The sequence below is a fragment of the Staurois parvus genome, unplaced genomic scaffold (assembly GCF_062004578.1).
Source record: "Staurois parvus isolate SC_StPar_1 unplaced genomic scaffold, SC_StPar_1.0 ptg000251l, whole genome shotgun sequence".
NCBI lineage: Eukaryota > Metazoa > Chordata > Amphibia > Anura > Ranidae > Staurois > Staurois parvus.
This window is the reverse complement of record NW_028318047.1, coordinates 7724086-7748107: the sequence shown is the minus strand read 5'-3', so window position 1 is coordinate 7748107 and position 24022 is coordinate 7724086. Positions and strand designations below refer to the sequence as shown.

The 24022-nt window shown below is 41.7% G+C and overlaps 1 protein-coding gene across 3 annotated transcripts in view; it reads right to left on the bottom strand.

Moving 5' to 3' along the window:
- Positions 1-7100: 7100 nt before the first annotated feature.
- Positions 7101-24022, bottom strand: part of PCNT (pericentrin) — a 184941-nt gene continuing 168019 nt past the window's right edge. For 2 of the 3 annotated variants that reach the window (XM_089680882.1, XM_089680885.1), the window contains 3 exons: positions 23107-23254; positions 22881-23008; positions 18450-18780 (listed from right to left, as the gene is read on the bottom strand). In XM_089680882.1, the coding sequence (XP_089537008.1) occupies positions 18737-18780; positions 22881-23008; positions 23107-23254 (320 nt within the window). In that variant the 3' untranslated portion in view covers positions 18450-18736. Of the gene's footprint in view, positions 14660-18449; positions 18781-22880; positions 23009-23106; positions 23255-24022 lie in introns of those variants that run through there. The other variant, XM_089680884.1, reaches the window with a different exon arrangement.

The window sequence follows — 24022 nt, the reverse complement described above, 5'->3', positions numbered from 1 at the left end:
CTGTCAGCAACACATCCAATATCATCACACTGATTGGAGTCAAGGTTGGCTCACTCCTGGCTCCAATTATCTCTGGGAGAAGTCATTAAGCTAGGGTCTCACATACCTTTTCCTTCCTGCACTGTGAATGTTTACATGTTATGTGCAATTAAACCATGGCAACATCTAATGTTTGTGTAGTATTATGTTCAGCAGACTGTGTTCTTCTATTGTTGTGACTTAGCTGACGTCCAGAGCACATTTTATGCCCAATTCATGCAAAACTCCACGTAATCCCAAGGGGTTCACATACTTTTTCTTGAAACTGTATATATTGGAATTTCCACAGCTTTTACTTTCTTGAGGTGCTAAAATACCAGGGCAGTACAAACCCCGCCAAGTGACCCCTTTTTAGAAAGTAGACACCCCAAGGATTTTACAGAGAGGGATGTTGAATCCCTGGAGCATTTTATTTTTTGCCACAAATTTTTCAAAAATGACAATTTTTTTTTTCTTACACAAAGTTGTCACTTAAATGATATATTGCTCATGCATGCCATGGGTATATGTGGAATAACACCCCAAAACCAGGGGCGTATTTGACGTGAGGCAAACGAGGCTTTTGCCTAGGGCAGCACTTTTCAGGGGGAAAGCGCCACCCCCCCTTTGGAAGGGACGCTTAGGACAGGGGCTGCTGTGTCTTACCTGTGTCTGCGACTCAGTGTCCCACTTCGATCCGGTCCACAAGGCACTGCTGCAGGAGTTTTAGAGAGGTTGTCCAGTTCAGTGTCTTCTTTTCCTTGGATCGCAATGTGGGCGGAATGACATGCTGCCCCTCTCATCTGGCCACACCCAAAGGATTACTGGGCAGCCTCCCTCTCCAAGCTCCGCCTCCTCACCAGTGATTGGGACACTAGTCCTCCCACTGACACCAATGATGGGACACTATTCCTCCCACTGACACCAATTATGGGGCACTATTCCTCCCACACTTACACCACTGATGGGGCTCTATTCCTCCCACTGATACCAATGATGGGGCACTATTCCTCCCACTGACACCATTGATGGGGCACTATTCCTTCCACTGACACCACTGATGGGGCATTATTCCTCCAAATGACACAGATAATGGAATAAAATAAGAGGTGGAGCTCTAATAGGAAAAGGTGGAGCCAAAAGAGGAAGGGTGGAGTTTACAGATGAAGGGGTGGATCTTAAACAGGAAGGGCTGAGATGAATTTAGATAGGGGGGGTGCCCGATTTTGGTTTTGCCTAGGGCAGCACAAAACCAAAATACACCACTGCCCAAAACACATTCTCCTACTTCTCCTGAGTATGGGGATACCACATTTGGCAGCCTAGCTACTTAAAGGCCCCAAATGACCACCTCCAGGCTTTCAAAGGGCTTATTTACTCAGATCACTACCCCACTACCTATCACAGTTTTGGAGGCCCTAAAGTGCCAGGATAGTACAAACCCCCCCCCCCCCCCCCCCCCCCAAATGGCCCCTTTTTGGAAGGTAGACACCCGAAGGAATGTGATAAGAGGCATGGTGAGTATTTTACAGATATCATTTTTGTCACAGAGTTTTAAAAAAGAAAAAATAAATTTTTGCTTTCTTTCTTCATTTTCCGAAAACATGTGGAAACAAATGAGATGTGCAAAACACTCACCATGCCTCTTAGCAAATACCTTGGAGTGTCTATTTTCGAAAAAGGGGTCACTTGGAGGGGTTGCTGCTGCTATCCTGGCATTTCAGGGCCAACATTAGAAGCTTATGCCACACATCACCCACTCTTGAAGACCAAGTCATTTCTGACACTTTTTGTTCACATGAAAAAACTGCCTTTTTTTTTTGCTAGAAAATTACTTTACCAAACATTATATATTTTTTTAAAGCAGAGGACCTGGAGAATAAAACGGTGGGTGTTGAAATGTTTTACTTCACACAGTATTTGCGCAGCGATTTTTCAAATGCACATATTTTGGGAAAAATACACTTTTTAGAATTCTAATGCACAAAACCACAATATATTGCCCAATTGTTTGATAAAATCTAAAAGATGATGTTATGCTGAGTAAATAGATACCAAACATGACATGCTTTAAAATTGCGCATGCACGTGCAATGGCGACAAAGTACATACATTTTTAATCGATAGGCGATGCTTTAAAAGCCTTTGCAGGTCACCAATTTATATTTACACAGGAGGTTCAGTGCTAGAATTACTGCCCTCGATCTGATCGTGGCAATACCTCACATACATGGTGCAACCACTGTTTACATACTGGCACATGGTCAATGCTTGCGCACACAGGTGCTCGCGTTCGCGGCGGGGTGAAGCTGCTTTTTTTTAGTTATTTTGATTTTTTTAATAAATTTTTTTTTTCTTATATCACTTTTATTGCTATCACAGGGAATGTAAATATCACCTGTGATTGCAATAGACATTGACAATTATTCTTTTATGAGTAATCTGGGGTCTATTAGACTCTAGATATCTCCTCTGCCTTTACATCATCTGATCTCACCAAGATCAGTGTGATCAGATGCTTTCCCAATTTACAAATGGCGGAAATTATTAAATGCTCATAGCTTTCGGTCTCTTAGACCATAGATATGATTGGAGCCATTTTGGTCTCTGGCTATACTGTAGTCAGCCTGCGGAACTGCCAACTGCATTCTCGGATTCTCCTGTGGGACAGGAGAGCCCAAGAAAACAGTGGAAGGTTGCAGGAGGGGGGGAAATGTCCCTTTCTGCTGCCTGTAAAAATGATTCAGCAGCTAAGTGGCACTAGGATTGCTTTTACATGAAATCCAACCGCCAGCTGAAAACAACAATACCGTGATGATGCCTGAAGCTGCAGGCATCATCCCGGTATAACCACTCAAAGTCTAGCGACATACCAGTACATTGCTGGTCCTTGCTGGGCATATATGTAACAGCAGAGAACATGGGCATAAGATAAATCGGGTCTGTGAACCAATATGACCGCAATTCATTCTTTTTTGTAATGCCCATGTTAAATGTAAGTCCCAAAAAAGTTTTACATTTAGAAACTGTTATAGGTTTCCATGTGAATTGTCTGGCAAGAGCTGAATTTGGGTGGGTGGCCATGTATTATTGTGTGTATAAATTGCCTTGGCTCACAATCAATTGGTACAAATCTTCAGTGAAAAACAGCGGAGGGGCAAAACACAAGTGCTAGCAGTGAACAGGGCCAATCCTGCTAACTCTGCGTTTTTGGGGACACTATAGAAAGGAGGCACTAGTATTGTTCTGTTCATGATCAATATATTTGATAGTAATGGGGGTGATCAGCAACCTATAGCATGAGTGCGATGGTGTTCGGGCAATCTAATGCTAGCTGACCCTGGATGGGAGGGTTATATGTGCTAATCTAATGTGTGTATTTAAAATTTAGTGTCCTTCATTTTGGACCGACTGGAGGGGCAGCGGGGGGGGGGGGGGCACAGGTGCGTTCACACTCTGAAATAGGAAGTGATGTAAGAGTATTCGCCCACAAACTGCTCAATATGGTATTTTTTATTAACATTTTTTTAATATATTTTTTTATCAGAATAGTATAATGTTACCATAGTAACATGGTACAACTGTGGGGGGTGATCAGGGATTTTTTTTCTTTTTTACACTGCTTTGCAGGAGAAATAAAGATAATTTCTCCTGCAATGCAAAGCTTGCTGTCACAAACCTAACTCAGTCAGGAACGGTCATGAATGAGTTAGGTTTTTGACAGCTCAAGATAGTAATCTGTGATTGGCTGGAGCTGGTCACATGGTACAGGGTGCTGTGATTGGCCCCATGTATCATGTGACAGCTGTGGGCCCATACAAACTCTTCGTGTGGACATTCCAATCTTAATGAATATATGAATGTTAATGGCAAAGGAGGTCATGAGGAGGCCTCTGGCATGAAGAGGGGCACAAGATGGTGCAGGGTTAAAACCTTAAGCAGGTGGGTTGTTATTCTGGAAGGGAAGAAACAGAGCGGGCTCCATTTACAAGCCCTGTTACACCCTTGTAATCACTTCATGAATGCAATATGAGCTATGCTATGATAATGTTAACATTGCAGCAGAGAACTAGGAAGGTGTACTCTGCTAAATTTGGTCTCAGCATCTAAGCATCAATTATTGCCGGTGGAAGAAGTTTAATTAAACTGCGAACATACTGTCAGTATAAATTTGATTTTGGTAAACTGACTTAATGGTTTCTTTATTCTATATTTAAAGCAGTATTAAACCCAAAAGTAAACATTTATTATATCGCAGCTTACCAATTCTTAGATATGATGGTTGAAGTAGTTTTATTTTTTTAGGCTATTTTTAAATGGTGATTTGGTCAATAAATTTGTTGTTTTTCAAAAGAATAAGCTCTCTTGTAGCTGTGATAGTTATAATGGTGAGACAAACCATTTAACAGTGGCAGGGGTGATTACAATGACCAGCTTTTATTAAATTATGCAAAACCTTTATCCCAAAAGGAAAAAAAATGTATGCTGCAACTGCTTATAAAGTGTGAGCTGCAGTTTAGCTTCAATTTGTTAGTGTATCTAAATTTACAAATACGTTTAACACTCCCCCCGCCCATATTGACAATGTTACTGTTCAAATTTGCCCCTTTATCCAGAGTGGGTGCACTCTACTACAGGAGGTGTGTTACTGGCTAGATTACCAGGTGAAAAAAAGAAAAAGCCTGAAAACAGAAAACTAATACAGCCAGCACATCTAATGACTGGTGAGCTGTAATATACACTATATTGCCAAAAGTATTGGGACACCCCTCCATTGGATTCAGGTGTTCCAATCATCTCCATGGCCACAAGTGTAAAAAATCAAGCACCCAGGTATGCAGACTGTTTCTACAAACATTTGTGAAAGAATGGGTCGCTCTCAGGAGCTCAGTGAAATCAAGCATTGTACCGTGATAGGTTGCTACCTGTTCAATAAGTCCACAGCCAACTGTTAGTGGTATTATAACAAAGTGGTAGCAACTGGAAACAGCAGCAACTCAGCCATGAAGTGGTGGGCCACGTAAAATGACAGAGCAGGGTCAGCGCATGCTGAAGCGCACAGTGCGCAGAAGCCACCAACTGGCTGCAGTTAATAGTTAAAGACCTCCAAACTTCATGTGGGCTTCAAATTAGCACAACCGTGCACAGAGAGTGTCATGGAATGGGTTTCCATGGCCGAGCAGCTGCATCCAAGCCTTACATCACCAAGTGTAATGCAAAGGGTTGGATGCAGTGGTGTAAAGCTTGCCACCACTGGACTCTAGAGCAGCGGGGATGTGTTCATTGGAGCAATGAATCACGCTTCTCTGTCTGGCAATCCGATGGACATGTCTGGGTTTGACAGTTACCAGGAGAACGGTACTTGCCTGACTGCATTGTGCCAAGTGTAAAGTTTGGTGGAGAAGGGATTATGGTGTGGGGTTGTTTTTCAGGGGTTGGGCTTGGCCCCTAAGTTCCAGTGAAGGGAACCCTTAAGGCGTCAGCATACCAAGACATTTTGGACAATTTCATGCTCCCAACTTTGTGGGAACAGTATGGGGATGGACCCTTCCTGTTCCAACATGACTGCGCACCAGTGCACAAAGCAAGGTCCATAAAGGCATGGATGAGCGAGTTTGGGGTGGAGGAACTTGACTGGCCTGCATTGAGTCCAGACCTCAACCCAATAGAGCACCTTGGAATGAATTAGAGCAGAGACTGCAAGGCAGGCCTTCTCGTCCGGCATCAGTGCCTGACCCCACAAATGCGCTTCTGGAAGAACGGTCAAACATTCCCATAGACACACTCCTAAACCTTGTGGACAGCCTTACCAGAAGAGTTGAAGCTGTTATAGCTGCAAAGGGTGGGCCAACTCAATATTGAACCCTACGGACTAAGACCGGGATGCCATTAAAGTTCATGTGCATGTAAATACTCTTGGCAATATAGTGTATTACATGTTTGTTTTTGGGTTTAATACAGATTTAACCTGCAAGATCTAAGCAATTAATCAGTCCTATTACTTTTTATTCTTTGTCATGTCACTGCCTATTGCTGGTCCTGTTTTGTCTTGAATATACACCATATACTCAGACTCCAGCTCTAAGACCTGTTCTACAGTTTGTTTCGAAGGTGGCGTCTCTTTTACAGTACAGCTAATAACTGTATTGCCCTGGTTTTTTTGGACAATAACACACTGAAAAAAATAAAAACTTTTTGCTCAGTGTTGCCAAAGTTTACATGTGAAAGATTTCCTATATTCATAACTGTCATTATCAATTATCTGTTAGGTAGTTTAGTGGTCTTTTGCTGAGCACTTGCATTAGCCAAAACATAAGAGATTTTGCCCAACACCAGCAAAATCAAGAAATAGCACCTTTTGTATTTTTACATTGAAATTCTTGCATGCTTCACACTCACCCTCTTGAGTCTTTATTGCTTGTTAAGTTCCATCTGAATGCTGCAACGGAAGTACCCAGAAACCTGTCTTACATTTCCTTGTTTGGCATCTCTCAATGGCAGCATACAGTTTCCTTCTATCTTTACTTGGCAGCAATACTTGTTGACAGGGGAGCAAACATTTCACTGGAAAACTTTTCAAAAGGAGTACATTGCACAGCGCTTTCCAGAGTACAAAAGACCATCTTGTGTTAAATTGATATAAAACCCTCATTTTTTAAGCACTTTCAGCAGCAGATTTAATCATTTAAGTACACAGCTTCTTAATGATTAATTTCCTGCCTAATTTCCAGTTTAGGCTCCTGCCATTATTGTTGTTCCAGGTTTCCTGTTTCGGGGAGGCTCCTTTCTCTTGCAGTGTCCTAAGGAGCCACCCTTGCATGGAGGATCCAGAGCTTCTCCCGACGCTGTGTGCATAAATAGCAACACACAGCTCCATAGCCTAGGACTGCAAGGCACATCCTTGCTCCTCCTTCCTCCCTCTTTATCCAAACTAACATACTACTCAACACGGCACTGTTCACCTCTTATCTTTTTCTTGTAACGACTGAAGTTCATGGAAGCAGTACTGACAGAGCAGAAGTCAGCAGCATTGAAAGTTCTAAACTGCAAGCACTTGGGTAAAATATTAAATAAACCATAGGTACTTTACTATAGAATGTTTATTTTATTGTGAACAATGCAGACGGTTATATACTTTACACAACTCTAATCACCTGATTCGAAAGTACAACTCCATCTTTATCTTTCTCACTCTTATTTTATTATTTGTATATTCACGATATAATTTGATATGCACTTGCTCTGATTACTGCATAAACTTTGTTCTGTTGCTTTGAGGTAATGGTAAATGATAATCAAACGTATATTATTCTATTCTGCTGAACATCTTTATTTGCTATGCAGAATGTAATGAAATTATATCCTTTTTCCTATATATAATTCTGTTTTATACTGTAGTCTCTATTTCCAAAAAAAAAAAAAAACTGAATGAGGGATAACTCCAGAACAAGTGCTGTGCAAACCATTTTAACCCCTTCGTACCACCCCTTTTGGCCCTTTAAGGGTTTCAGAAGCCGGGAGGCGGGGTGGGGTTTAGGGTCATGTGACCGCCATGACATGATCGGGAAAGGTCCAGATCAAAAGAGGAGATCGGGACCTTTCCGTGAGTACCAGGCGTGTGCTGGGAGCGCGCAGGGTGTGCACCTCCTCAGCACGTATGTTCTTTTTTTAATAGAATGCAAATGTGTGGCCATTCGGTGTCTAGGTCCAGATGCAGAGAGGCCTCACATTTGCGTGCGGCCAGCGTGAAGAGGTTAAAATACATTTATCAAAAATTAAGTTTCTAGTTCTGTCTACAGAAACTATAATTTTCTAAAACTGTTAAGTTGAAATGTCACTGTGAGGTACTATTGGTGTATAGAATGAGCCTGGGAAACTGCAATGAGCTTCATATTTTAGGGAAGTCTTATTTATTTATTTTATTACTAGTACATATAGAGCTCTGTCAATGTTATGTAGATATATATTGTACATTCATATCAGTCCCTGCCCTTAAGGAGCTTACAATCTATGGTCCCTAATTCACATTCATACATACACATACTAGGGCTAATTTAAACAGAACCCAATTAAACTACTGGCATGTTTTTGGAGTGTGGGAGGAAACTGGAGTACGCAAGCAGGCACAGGAACAACATGCAAATTCCAGGCAGGTAGTGCTGTGGTTGGGATTCAAACTGACGAACCTAGTGCTGGTAGGCGTAAGTGCTAACCACTTACGCCTTATAATAATAATATTCTTATAATAATAATAGTCTTGTAATATGAGCTGCATCTTTGGTAAGCTCTTCCAGGCTAGGTTCACATCTTGTACAGACCGGGAATGCACATCTTCATCCGACCTGCAGGCAACTACAAGCAAATTGTGCTGCTCTTTTGCAGATGCTTTGGGCGGCACAAATTCTTAAACCTCTGCACATTTATGACCAAGTGACAGCATATATATAGCCCTGTGTAAACAGCTTACTATACTGAGAGTGCGCTCCCTGCACGCTCCCGGCACAGTAGCTGGCAGGGACCGGTAAGCTCCCGAAGCATACATGCTATTAGGAGCTGATATCATATGACCACTGTGACAGCCAATCACAGCAGTAATATGACCCAAATGCCCGCCCCCCCCTTTTCTGGCTTTTAGATTTTAGAAGTCCTAAAAAGCCAGGAGGCGGTCGGCAGGAAAGGGTTAATGGTACCCTCACATATCAGAAAACGTGGCACTTTTTTTTGGTGCATGAAACCCAATGGGCTACAGTACCCATGAAAATGCAGTGCACAGGACCTGCAAAGATCTGAACTTAGCCTAATGCTTTGTTCACAGCTTTAGCGTGCATAAAAGCAACATGTACAGCAAGCTTTTGAAACTCTTTTAGCAAACATCAACAGTTTTGATGAAGCCTAGAATGAAACCATGGGCAAAATAAATTTGAATTGAAACAATTGATGCAGTCTATCACTTGCATCAACACAGCAGTTTTTATTTTTCTGAGTCCCCTATAACAGTCTTATTAAAGCATAACTATGACTCAAATAAAAAAAGTACATACTGTATATGATACAGTCTGTCACGATCATTAACACAGCTGACTTTGTTTATCCCCCCTGTAACATACACTACTCAAAAACATTAAAGGAACACTTTAAAATACATCAGATCTCAATGGGGAAAAATATCATGCTGGATATCTATACTGATATGGACTGGGTAATGTGTTAGGATGTAAGGATGCCCCATCATTTAATGGAAATGAAAATTATCAACCTACAGAGGACTGAATTCAAAGACACACCGAAAATCAAAGTGAAAAAATGATGCAGCAGGCTTGTCCATTTTGCGGAAATTTCATTGCAGCAACTCAAAATGGTACTCAGTAGTTTGTATTGTCCCCACGTGCCTGTATGCATGCCTGACCACATCGGGGCATGCTCCTAATGAGATGACGGATGGTGTCCTGGGGTATTTCTTCCCAGATCTGGACCAGGGCATCACTGAGCTGCTGGACAGTCTGAGCTGCAACCTGTTGTCGGATGGACCGAAACATGATCTATTGGCTTTAGGACAGGAGAGCTTGGGAGCCATTCAATGGTATAAATTCCTTCATCCTCAAGGAACTGCCTGCATACTCTCGCCACATGAGGCTGGGCATTTTCCTGCATCGGGAGGAACCCAAGTCCCATTGCACAGAGTAGGGTCTGACAATGGTGTAGCAAGCGTGCACACAGAGATGGATACGAACCTCCATTTTGGCAAAGGACCGTCCATCTTGTACAATTATCTCTCTCTCTCCCTCTTTCCTCATCCCCCTCACTCTCTGTTGAGTGACATGTGGCTTGTTTGATGCAGAGTTCAAAAAGGCATCGAAACCCAGTGGGAGGGCGTCCTGGCTATAAAAGCTCACCAGCTAGGTGTCCTCGTCTGGTAGCTGTGCAATCTGGGATATCGTAAAAGCGTAAACCAAGTCCTTCACGGGAGTTCAAAGACATTCCAGAGAAGGCATAAAACAAGACACCACATTCAACATCCATTTTCCCCTATGATTTCATATCTTGGAATATGAGAGACTTACATAAAAAACAGGCATATCGCCAGAATGGTTAAGTTAATACAACTCGTTTGGTATATTACATTCCCTTGCTGATATATATATATATATATATATATATATATGGGCAGGAAAGTATGTCTCCTGAACCATTCAAGTGTATATGACATGTTTCATCTCTAGCCATTCCGCAGATGCTGCTGAGTATTAATATACTAATGCCCAGGCTGCCAAATGCCCCGAGAATGAGTTATGAATCATAATAGCAGCTATGAGAGTTTCTAGTCATAACTTAGGGCTCCACCTACACCTCCCTCCCCAAAAGGAGACGATTGGTTTACTGCTCCAGGCAGGTACCCGGTGGGGATACTAGAAAAGCTAAGCTGAGTTAAGGGAGAGAAAAGAAGGTCTCCTGTTTTAACATCGAAACTGACAGTGAGAGACAAGAAAAATTCTTTTGGCTTATGAAACTTGAAGCTGCTTAAACCAAGGCTGACTGGCAAGTACTTTAACCCTCTAAATTCCTTTCTGTTATCTCTTTGCTGTGCTGTTGTTCTCTGTATATTTATATATATATATATATATATATATATATATATATATATATATATATATATAGGCTACATCTGTTTCTGTAAATATTTTTATTGCACCCTTTTGACCTTTTAGTAATAAATCTTACTTTCTGAAAGTGTTGAACGGTTTCTAAAGCTTTTTAATGCAAATTATGAATTCCTGCCGCTTAAGAGCGCTACTGTGTGTGTGTTTAACCCTCTGTATAACCTGCCTGCGGTGACAGTGGTATACAGACCATTATTTCAACCATCATAAAGTTATTGCTGATATTGCAGAGTTTCCTCTTTCTCTGTATAAAAAGGAGGTGGTGGCAGTGTGAAGGGTTAATTGCATAATTACCTGACCCAGTAACAATTGCTCCCAGGCTGCTGGTACATAGATTGTGGTCCAGTGAGCTGGAAAATATTTGTGCAGCTGGGCGTGGCATTGTTACGCACATGACATCGCGATTTTAGATTGGCTAGTCCTTTGGTCACAAGTTTGGAGAGAAGGGCTGGGGTCTGGTGCCGCGATCATCACAAATGGGTTCAAGGATTTCATCTAGATACCTAATGGCAGTCAGGGTGCCATTGTCTAGCCTGTAGAGGTCTGTGTGTCCCTTCATGGATATTCCCTCCCCAGAGCATCATTGAACCACCACCAAAACGGTCATTTTGAACAATCTTACAGGCAGCATAACGTTCTCCATGGCTCCTCCAGACCCTTTCACGTCTGTGACAAGTGCTCTGGGTGAACCTGCTCTCATCTGTGAAAAGCACAGGGCACCAGTGGTGGACCTGCCAATTCTGGCGTTCAATAGCAAATGCCAATTGAGCTTTATGGTGCCAGGCAGTGAGCACAGGGCACACTAGAGGACATTGGGCCCCCAGGCCACCCTCATGAAATCTGTTTGTTTGGTCAGACCTTCACACCAGTGGCCTGCTGGAAATCATTTTGTAGGGCTCTGGCAGTGCTCATCCTATTCCTCCTTGCACAAAAGGAGCAGATGCGGGTCCTGTTGCTGGGTTAAGGACCTTCTATGGCCCTATCCAGCACTCCTAGAGTAACTTCCTTTCTCCTGGAATCTCCTCCATGCTTCCGCAACTGTGCTGGGAGACACAGCAAACCTTCTGGCAATGGCAAGTATTGATGTTCCATCCTGGAGGCGTTGGACTGCCTGGGCAACTTCTGTAGGGTCCAGGTATCACCTCATGCTTTTTTTTTTTTGGGGGGGGTTGACTTGTTCCCCACCTAGTGCATCTGTTAATTTCATTAACACCAAAGCAGCTCAAACTGATTAACAACCCCCTCTGCTACTTGAATCAAGACCCCAGTAGTTTATTTGACTTGATGCTATACTCTAAAAAGTGTTCCTTTGTTTTGAGCAGTGTACATTAGATATTTGAGTCAACATAAATCCTTTTGGATTTGAGTCTAAAGTTTTGGCCCCTAGAGGCTTCAATATAGATTTTGATTTAAAATGTTTCATTAGTAATTTGTAACTTTTTTTACATTTATTCACTGTCTTTTTATATGGATTCATTGTGTATTTTATAAAAACTGTACTTGAGTCACCTCCATCAGATCTTCCCCTGCACCTATCACCTTTGGTACCACCTCCCCCTTCCTTTAGAAGGAAAACTGCATGAGCAGGGCCCTCCTATTCCCTCTGTACTGAACTGTATTGTAATTGTACTTTCTCCCTTTACATTTTAAAGCTCTGCACAAACTGTTGGCACTATATAAAACCTGTATAATTTTATATATTTTTAATAAGAATGTTGTATTAGAATTATGTTTTTACTATTCATATTATTTACAAAATGTATTTTAGCAATGCATTATAAGCATATGTGGTATCAGGAAGTATTTTAAAATACTGTATGGTGTTTTATTATATGGTATATTGTAGTTTTATTTAGTATTCATTGTACAGAATTAAGTAGGTTGGGATGTACCGTATATATGTCTCCTATTGGTATGAGGGACTGTGTTAGTATAGAGATTTGGTGGTTTTTATAGCTTAGATATTTGAAACCATGTACTGTTTTAGAAGCTAAGCCTCCCCTATTGATATGCAAATAAACCAGTCGGACTAGTTTATGAGCTCAAAAGGAGGATATGATGTACAGGAAGTTAAGGGGAGGGGGGACTTTCAAACAGGCATGTGGGCAGACAAGGAGTGTGGTTCTGAAACACAAAGAAGCAACACATTTTTTTGTGCAGGAATCTGGAGGAAGATCCTGGAATTGTGAGAAGACTCCATTACCAAAAAGAACCAAGGTAACTTTTAGTGTATGCCTATCACTTAAATAGTCAGCTTGTGCATGTTTTAGGCATATTTTGTTAGGATGTGTTTTCTGCAGTTGTACGTGCAGATTTTCTGTCTAGGAAAGCACATTATTACAGAGTTTTAATCACTTCCTTGGCATGTACCGCAAAAGAACCTAAAAGATACAAACAAAACAGGGATTTGTAGTGCTTCTGTGGTCTAGATAAAGTTAGCTGAATGTCAAACACACTTCCGGTTCTTGGGGGACTGATTGTGTACATTGTTGCTTTGGAGATTTGCTGAGTAGATATTTAAGGGCTCGGGCTAGTCAGCTTCCCACCTACTGAGGAAGCCCAACCACAGGGTGCAGTGCATCTAGGAAGGAGGAGCCGAGCCCATGATGTCACATTGCCGCCACTTCAGGGCATAGGGATGAGGAGGCTGATGACCGGTTTTACAAAGCATATTATTATATTGTTCTCAGTGTATTGGGGGGTATTTAAATCTTTTATTTTTAATGGAAAGCACTATGTCTTTGCCTTTCTGTTCTATGTACTCTGTCTTTGATATACAAGCACATTTGGAATCAGAAGGTATGATCATTCTGGAAGTGAGGATTTGGCTTAAGAAATGTGCCACTTGGATGATACAGATGAATATGTTTAAGTATATTTAAAGTGAGCAGATTTATCACCTGGTGTGTGGTGCACCAATCACTGGAGGAAGGAGTGAATTTAAAAACATTACCAATTCCACTGGGGAGCACTGGACGTTTAGATCTTAATTTTGACTGATTTTCACATAGATTAGTATCTGTATTTGATTTATGCATATATTGATTACTATTAGAGTATAGTGCTGCACTACACTAATTTTGTTATATTGGGTGGTGTTGTGAAATCACTATATAATGTTTAGCTGACAATATTGTATTTTTGTCACATTGAGGTTGCAGAGATTGTGATTAAATTACATTTTGATACAATTCATTCAGCCTGTTTCAGGTTAGGGGCGGACATGCTCGCACCTCTGCTGAATTGCACTGGCTACAGTGGGAATTTGTCATCAGCAGGTATATTTATGGCTGAGACCCGCTGAACACGTAGCCAATCACAGCAACTGTCCTGTGTTACAAACGCCACAAGGCTCTGTACACCGTAGACATGTGCAGAACAGAAAAATGTGTTTCATTTCTGATGAATTGTCACTAATTTCAATTTGTGGGTTTGTTTCAGAATTTGTTTTGCTTAATTTATTCATTTTCTAACGTATTCCAAATTTTCAGAATGATTGGAATCGGACGAAAATGTAATCGACCTATCCGAATTGTGTGTGAAGGATAGCTGGTTGTTAAGGAGAGGGCCAGGAAACCAGCCACAGTGTCCTTAACCAATGACTGATCAGCTGTCAGTCGATTTCACCACTGACAGCTGAATGTAAGCAAAAAAATGTCAGCAATGAAAAAGAAATAAAAAGCTGCATGGGGCCCTTGGGGTCTGGTTTGGATTTTAAGGGTGTGGGGTGTAACAGTTGTGCATACTGGGCACACAAATAGCTGTGTGTGTACCAGCCATTTTATTCACGCCACCAGTCTCCTGTGCCATTTCATCATAAGAAGGCATAGAACAGTGCCCTTCGACCCCCGTCCACCCCACAACTTCCTTCGGTTAATAAAATACACAACTGTTAACTGATGCCAGAGCCTTCGTATCAGACCAGGACAGATACAGGCCCTCTCATGCCTGTTAGCCAAATCCACACTCCAGTCTGGGAAACCCTAAAAAAAAAACAAAAAAAAAAACTGTCACCCTCGAAAGCTTAAGCAATCTGGAGAACTAACAGATATCGGTCAGAAATAGCTCAGCTGACGAGAATGGCCAATATACCTCCCTGATAGACCTGCTATCAGCCAACACTCTAAAACTTCAGTATATTTAATAACTCACTAAATACAAACAGCACAGCCATAGTAAGGACATATTTACTTCCCTCAGTTAATGTGGAGCATTTTGAGCCGCTACCCTAAGAGTACTGGGAGCAGAACCAGCCCAATTCCTCTCCTAGGCAAACTGGGCATCCAAAATTTGTCATTTATATTCATTGTGAAGCTAAATTCAAGCTGGACAAAAATCTGCATGTTAGACTGTACCCAGTAGGTATTCAGAGATATGAATACCTATAGAAAATGGTTTCTTGGACATAATCATAAACCTAGTGACATCCCAGAAACCACTCCTCAGATACTTAATTGGTCAGATGGCCTCTGTCAACACCCCTTTGATGCCACAGAAAAGGAGAATACCAGGACAGTTTGACAGCTCTCATTTAAAAATCAAACCAAGGTACAACTGTCAAGTCATATGAGAGCCAATGAACTGTCTTGCTTGAGCGATTAGACTCCGCTAAAACCAAAGACTCTGCAAGTATTTACCCTTTTCAACTCTTTGTCTTGCTGTTGCTTGTTCTCTGTTTCTGTGTAACACCCTCTTACGTACATATTTTATTTGCACCATTTTGATATTTTCCATTAGTAAACTCTGTTTTGAGAAGTGTTGAAATTGTCTGTAAGGCTTTTAATGCAAACTAAAAGAATCCTCGTCTCTTGAACAGTGCTACTGTAGAATAAATCTCTGAACATACCAGTCTGTGGTGACAGTGCATGTTACAGACATTTATTCTAAAATCACAGTTATTGCTACGGTTGCAAGTTTCCTCCTCAGTAAAAAGGTGGCGGTGGCAACTTAAAGGGTTAATTGCTTAATTAACTTAACCAAGTGACAATCACTCTCAGGCTCCTGTCACCTAGAGTTTGGTCCTAGAAGCTAGAAAATCTTTGTGCATGGTACAGCTGAGAGTAGCAGTGTTATGCAATTGACAGCATGGTATGAGATTGGCCAGTCCTTTATCATGAATTGGTAAGAGCAAGGGTTGGGCACCGCATTCATCACATATTGGCTGGCAGTGCAAGTTGGTAAAGTTATGCCTTAGAGCATTCAGTGCAGCGTTAGGAATTAGCTTTGCACTGAATGAGTGTAACTTTTGTGGAAACTGTCCTTATAGATAGGCCAGTTCATGTTTTAGTTTTTTTTTTTTTCTAAAGAGATACACAGCAACAGTCCTTCCTATCTTTTTCTGTTCTTTTAGCAAACATGCCTGGGTTAGCAGAGTACAAGAAAATGAGAAAATGATTTATGTTGAGTGTGAAGCAAGAGGAATGAACGTCAATGCAAAAAAGAATTGTGAAAGCCTGATTTATGCCCTACAGGAGGAGGATATCTGAGCAGACCATCGGGGAACCTGGAGCCAAAGGGGTTCCCAGAGCCCAGTGGTTCAGATACGGTCTCGCAGGACAGGCAAACCGAGACTAACACTGGGGTATCAATAAGTCAGCACCAGAGTGCCTTTACCTAACAGACTCCTCAAATGCAGAGAGCACTACAATGCATCAGGGAGGTGAATCCTCTGGTGTACCTGCAGTTTCTGGAACACCAGGCTGAGCGAGAGGAGAGCAGGGCTGAGGCTGAGAGAGGCTGCGCAGAGGGAGGATGATTGCCGGTATGAACTGGAGATGGCTAGGCTCCAGCAACAGGCTCAGAACCTCAGGTCACTAGGGCACAGGAAAGCCTCTCTGCCTGTGAGCCCACTAGCCAAAATTTCCCATAATGGAAAAGGACAGAGACATTGACGCGCATCTTCTGTCGTTTGAAAAAACTTGCCGTCAGTACCATCTACCCCAAGCACAATGGGCTCGGTACCTGACACCAGGGCTGTGAGACAAGGCCTTGGATGCTTATGTCAGATTGCCAGCAGAGCAGGACAATTATGAGGCCATGAAGGATGCAATCATCCAAACGTATCAGTTAACTCCGTAAGTGTACCGGAAGCAATTTAGGTCCTTGCAAAAGGGACTTGGGGACTCATACATGGATGTTGTAAGTTGCTTATGCACCACATTCCGGCGCTGGACTAGAGGCTTGAAAACTGGTTCCTTTGAGCGAATCCTGAACCATGAAATCCTCCAGGGACTCATACAACTCTGTCCTATGGACTTCAGACAGTTTGTGTTGCCAAAGCAGCAGAACTGGCAGATACCTACAGTATATCAACACAGTCTTTGGTGTCCCACCAATCTCAACTGACACCTGCAGATGCTACAGCTGTGAAAAACCTGGAAATCTCAGGACTCCATGCCATGAAAAGATGATTCCACCTGGCCAGCTACTCATCCTCCATGCTGTTCGTCCACAGAAACAAATTTTTTTTTTTTACTGGACAATGTTTAATAGCAAAAAGTCAAATGTTTTTTTTTCTCAAAATTGTATTTTTTTTATTGCACAAAAAAACCCCCCAAAAAAAACCAAAAAAAAAAAAAATATGCACAGGTGATCAAATACCACCGAAAGCAAGCTCTATTCGTGGGGGAAAAAAAAAAAAAAAAAGTAAATTTAATTCGGGTACAGCATTGCATGACTGTCCAATTTTCAGTTAAAGTAACGCAGTGCCATAATGCAGAAAATGGCCCTGTCAGGAAGGGGGGTAAATCCAAGTGGTTAAGGACAATTTCCAACAAGGAGCCTCTTTTCTGCCCATATCTGGACTGCACATGTCCAGTCGGAGGAATGTGGACTGTGGCTAGATTAAAAAAAAAAAAAGAGAAAAAGTCAGAGCATCCCTTTATCTCGGCTGTTTGGAAATTGAGACAGCCTAGCATGTAGGTAGAGCTCAAGTACATAAAAGAAACAAAGAATACATGTAACATGTGGCTCCTAAATGTCAGGAAGGTGGCAAAAGGTCACAACAGTTGTATATTTAAAGACTTGTTAGCAGGGTTCAGTAAGGTTGGGCACTACTTGAAGCCTATTAAAATTTTGCTGACAGTGACAGACAGCATTTCAGTTAAGATCTACGTGTGACAGCAGACTGGAAAGTTTTCTTTACAGGCTTTAACAACGCTGTTTGACGCTTGCTGAAAGCTTTCCAAATGCTTGCTGTACACCGTGCTCTTGCACAAGCTGAAGCCCAATGTGTACAAGCCTAAAAGGGATGTAGAAACGTCAGCTTTACTCATTAAAAACTGCACAAAGTGGGTATATTGAAGGCCATGCTTTCAATTCAGAAATTAATTGTTGAAAAGACAAAATAAAATTTTTCAAAAGAAAGATAAGTATCAATTTGCAAAAACCCATTCCCAATTACATATTTTATGTAATAGGGATAGCTTTGTCCCTCTCAATATGTTTTATTACTCCAGAATCCATAAATCCATTTATTTTAAAAAATAAGGCTTCTTTCACACTGGCACACTGATAAAAATCTGCATCAACCACCTCTTCTTACTTCCCCCTGGTCACCCATGTGAAAGGAGCTGAAGGCAAACATGGAAGCACCAGGCCTCAATCTATTAAAACAATTCCAGGTTGTACTCTCGATGTGACCATATTTTATGAGAACAGAAGCACAGCAGAGAGTAGTAGTAATCTAATGGCAAAGATATTTTGTTATGGTCATTGCTGCAACTTCTCTACATACAAAACAACTTATGCTGTTAATTCAAACACCAAAACAAATAAGAATTAGAACATGTTTATTTTCTTTACAAATAATTTTAATACAAAAAAAATAAAATAAAAAAAATCACAAAGAACTGACCAACCAGTGATCTCTCAAATTATTGTGCTGATCTGTTGTAAGCCTTGTGTGAGGGTGCCTTCTATTACAAAATTTATACATATATTTATATATGTATTAAAAATACAAACTTTATACAAGTGCTAAAATGCTGTATATAAATAGATTTATAGCATAAAAAAGAAAAAAAAAATATACAAAATATATTGAACCGCTCCCAATGTGGTTATTTCCGTGCATATTTAACACGTGGCCGTTCTGGTGAGGAGCCTGTGGAGAAAAATTTTTAGCGATTAGGCATGTTTTTTTACTCTACAAAAAAAAAGCTCTTATTGAGAGAAACGCATCAGTAGGAGCGCCTAGGTGCTCTGTCTAGCATCAGAAATATACAGTGGCTAAAGGTTAGGAGAGCAGCTCTGCTTCCTTTTGTTTATGTACGTTTAATATCACAGGGAACAATGGAAAAAAATCTAGTCCTAGCAATGCAATTCACAAATTAAACATTTGGCTTACGCCATTTAGTTTACAAGCAATACAAAACTGCCAACTGCATAACAGATAAATGGCGGCAGGGCGGCTCTTCTGCGCTTGATCACGTACTAGGTATGTGATCTGCGCCCCGGGCAGGGGACACGCGCTGGCCCGGCGGTGCTGTAATTCGGTACAGCACTGATCAGTCATCAGGTCCAGGCTAATTAATTTTGTCCTGGACCCGTTGATCGGTTATAACAAATTAATTTGCTACCCACAGATTCTGCAGCACTTGTATATCCCCCATTCATTGCCCAATCTGGAATAAAGGTGGAAACCGCTAAATTTAACTACTCCCATTGATTTTTTTTCTTTTAGCAGTTTTTCACGGAAGATTTGTATAATCTGATTGTGGACAAAGCAATTTATATGCGGACCAGTACATCGCCGCCAACTCAAATTCGTACCTTATCAGACAACTGAAATGGAAACTTATCATGGTTTAGGAGTTTACATTATTTTGGGCCTAACCTTTAACATAGGCATTACACCCTGTTCCAAATTATTATGCAAATTCTATTTAAGTGTCACAAAGATTAAATATTTTGTTTTTCAGTTTAACTCATGGATGGCATTGTGTCTCAGGGCTCTTTTGATCACTGAAAACAATCTTGGACACCTGTGATAATTAGATTGGCAGAAGAAGAAATGGACAAGGTCACAATCTCTCTCTTAAGAGTGCCTATCGGCAAGTTCTGGTCAATCCTGATTGCAGGAAGGTCAGCATGTGAGGCACAGAAAAATCTATGAAGTTAAAGTGATGGTATTCACACCAAAGGAGTATTTTCAGGTACCATATCTTTTTAGAAGTGAATTTTCTTGCTTTGTAGCAATGTGGGAATGAGAAACTCAGATAATTCAGTCCCTCAAGACCTGGGCTTCAACAGCCATGCTGTTAAAAGTCAGTGACTAAGAAGCAGGATGGAAAAGGAGGCCTTGCGAAAGCAAGTCTGATCACGTTTAGACGCAGCCAGAGGTCAGTTGCTAGAAGTCTGAGCTCATCTGGGCCAGTTTAGTGCAATGAGAATCACTGGTTTCTTCTTTTGCTTTATTGTGTGGAGCATTTGAGGCAGAATTTGCATTGGAGAAAAGGCATAGGCAAGCCTGAACTGTGTCAAAGGAATTATCAGCGCATCCATTGCCAGTGCTAGAGGATCCTTGGTGCTGGCCACAGACAGAGGTAATTTGAATCTGAAAGCCAGGATATCAATGTCCAGGAGCCCCCAACTCTGACATATCAAGTTTAGGATGTCGGCGTGAAGGGCCTGTTACCCTTGGTCCAGGCAGTAACCACTGAGGAAATATGCTTTGCAGTTGTCCACTCTGGGGAAGTAGAAAGTGGAGGTCGCTGGATAGTGTTTCTCCATACAAGAGATGATCGGGCTTGCTTCTCTCAAAGCTACATGACTCCTAAATGTTGGTGAGGAACTTGGCTGCCTCTGGTGATCATGTTTCCTGAACTGTGAAGGATTTTTAACAGTCCCCCCCCCCCCCAGCCTGGGAGACTGGCATCTGTTGCTGTGCCCTTCCAGTGATATGGTAGAAACAAACTTTCCTATCATCAAGGCTGTGTAGGAAATGCAAAAATCTAGGGAGCTCCTTGCTTGGCTGGATAGGCACATAGGCAGGTTAAAAAAAAGCAGCATATGTTTGTTCCTTATCTAAAAGATGTTGTTTGGAAGGGCCTTGAATGGAATTGGTCGAATGGAACAGCCTAGAACTCCCATGGAGAATCTCAGAAGGATGTTTCTTTCATCTCATGGTCCAGGTGTGAGATGTGAGAGAGATGAGTTTGTTTCTGGAAGAAAGACTTTGGCTTGGGCTGTGTCTAGAATGGAGGCCTAAGTGTTCCAGGCAAAAGGAAGGTTGGAAAGCAGTATTTCTTAAGCCGATTGCCTGACCAAAAGCCTAAATTTTGACTTGCCTGTAAATGCCATATCTTGGAGTACAGAACACAGGCAAATTATTTATACACCATGGGTTATAGGCTTGTACCTTCAGATGACTGGACATTGGCAAGCTTTTGAGGATGCACCCACTTGGGGCAACTCCCCAATAACCCTACCCTACTCCGCGAGTCCTTAAGTTTTGTAGCAAGCAATGCAGAACAACAAGACGTTAGGAAGGGTGGCCTGTACCGTGCACAAAGATACAAAATTTACAGGTAGCTGTATTAAAAGGTTAGCTCACCTTTTTGTTTTTTCTCAAAATGTGAACTAACACTGTACACCCTTCCCTGGCCCCTGCTGCCCTTGCCTGTATGGGTAATAAGCAGTCAGTGCCCACAGCTGGTATAGCAGTTGGGGGATTTGAGAAAAATATCTGCTGTTCTCCCCTATTGTCTGTGCCAGTGCTGACCAATAAGAATTGCTTTGACCCATTGTGCTGAAGAAAGACGGTGGAGGAGGAAAAGAGTAAGGATTTCTAATGCATGCACACTGACAGTTCTTCACCCATGGAGGAAGGGGGGGGGGGGGTTGGAAGGGTGTATGGTGTTAATTCACCTTTTCATGTTTTTCTGAAAAAGTTAAAATTACACTTTAAAGCTGAGGAATTGTGACATAGGTGCAGAAAAATCTGCCTTGGTCAAGTAGGCTGCGCGTTGCGTGCCTGAGATAGAGCTGGAAAATAGTGCTCAAATGTGGTTTAAGTCTTCTGCAGGTCTTCGGCAGAGCGAATGTTTGCCTGAGATTTTGCCGTGGTTCCCTTTCAGCTAGTTTCCATCGTTGCCATCAGTGAGCGTATTCCTTTGTGGAACTCATGGAGTAGGGTGTGGAAATAACGTACGTAGCATACACAGCAAACCGGTGGTGATCGTTCTGTAGCAAAGTTCTTGTGGTAAAAGGGAGAGAAAGTGACTGAATAGCTAATAAAAGGACTCTAGGTAGATAGATATGAAAGCAGGGTGTGTTGTAACACCTGGTCAGTCACCTGAGACTAAGCTCTGAGTGGTTGATACTTGGTGCAAAATTTAAACAAAAAAAAAAAAAAAAGTTACACACACACACACACACACACACACACACACTCCCAGTTTTCTGATAATTTTAACATGTAAATCAATACTATGCAGGATAAACAATTTGTGTAAAGCAAGTAATAGAGCTATTATGTCTTATACTTGGCTGTGGGAGTACAGTAATGGTCAAAAAGGGTGACCTCTTTATTACAGGTACTTATTACCTGTCCATTTCACTGATCCCCAAGTAGTACCTGTCATGGTGGGCATTCCCCCAAAGGGTCTTCAGGGTCTGCGTTCCATAGGGATGGACCAGGGCCCCTAGACCTGTACAGCACCTTCTGGGAAACTACACGCATTGTGAGAAGTGCCGAAGTGAGAGACCATGTAGGATCCAGTGCTGAGGAAACATGACAGGCCATCACCACTTTGGCAAACATTCATGGGTCATGACATAATTTGCCTGCCTCTATGCCTCAGCCAATAAGGGAAAGCTTTGTATTCATTCATAGAATACAAAGCTCCCTGGATATAGCGAAGCAGCACTCAGCCCAACTACTTTGTTCCAGGAGTGAGATGGATGGGAAGTTCCCATCCCACTGCCAGAAGACAGTGCTGTATCCTGTATGTAGCTGATGCTACATATAGTTTATATAGTACTCCCATCCGCTGCATCTAAAAAAGGTAGTCGTTCATTTGGACCAACTTGGTCCAAACAAACTATTTTAACGTCACTAAAAGCTGAAGATCAGCTCTAAATTTGGACAACTGGTGTGAAGGTCTGCTGTAACAGACAAAAACCACTACCCTGTTCCTGTTTGACCTGGAAAACCATCTGGCAATACTATCCAAGAGCAAGGTTTAACTGTTGGGATCTTACCATTTTGAAGTCCACCTAGTCTCCGCTGGACCAACTCTAGATGATGGATATACTCTGTAATTGAATGTTCAGGATCTCGAGAGGTGTATGGAGATCTCTCGGGTGTTAGGGTAGGCGAGTGACCATTCCTGTCAAAGAATTAAAATAAATAAATGTAATCAAAAACACTTTGCTAACTTTCACACAGCCTCATACTAATGCCACAATTAGAAATGCATTTACTAACCGTCTTGATGTACAGAACAATGGTTTTGGAGATGGAGTACCAAGAAAAGAAGAATTATGGGGGTGACCATATGCTACATCACGGGTTGGAGGTGAGTTTAATAAAGTACCACTCAGGTGTTGTAAAACTTCTGTTCTGTTCATTTGTACTGAAAACAAATTTGGGAATAAGTCAAACCATTACCACAAGTCCACAGAATGTTAGCAAAATCACAAATGGAACAGTTGGAAATGTAGGACAACAAGCTTATTCAATAAGAGCAAATGTCAAAAGTACAGTGACCCATAACAGAAATATGATATTGGACTTCATTAAAATAGGATTTCTGTACTCACTGTAAAATCCTTTTTGTGGAGCCTATTGAAGATCACAGAAAGAAGCCTTTTACCTTTGGGCTAAACCACCACCTACAGGAGGACTGGATACTGGCAAACAAAAAAGCCCAGGATAACCCTTCCTACTACCCAAATGTTTCAGTTTTGTAGCAAAGCAGCATCAAAAGCATGATCATAACACAGACGCATGGGACCCGTGTCTGCAAAGTCGATACCAAGAAATGATGTCATGGAGAATACAAAACTCCTGTTTTCTTTTATGTCCATTGACGGACACAGGCTTTAATCTTCATGATGTCCAAAAGCAATCCATCTAAGGGGTCGGCAACACAGCAATTGCTGAGAGACCTAAGGAAAAGAAACAGAAAAGCTTGGGATTGCTTGCATCTCAAAGAGCTGGTGAGGCCCTCTCACCAGAAAGTGGCATCAGATGAGTCCAAAACATCCACTTGATAAAACTTAGAGAATGTGTGAAAAGAAGACCAGGTGGAAACGTTGCAAATATGGAAAACAGTTGCTGGATGCCAAAAAGCAGACCAGGTACAGTGCCCCATAGACAGTATAGGATGGAACCGGATCCT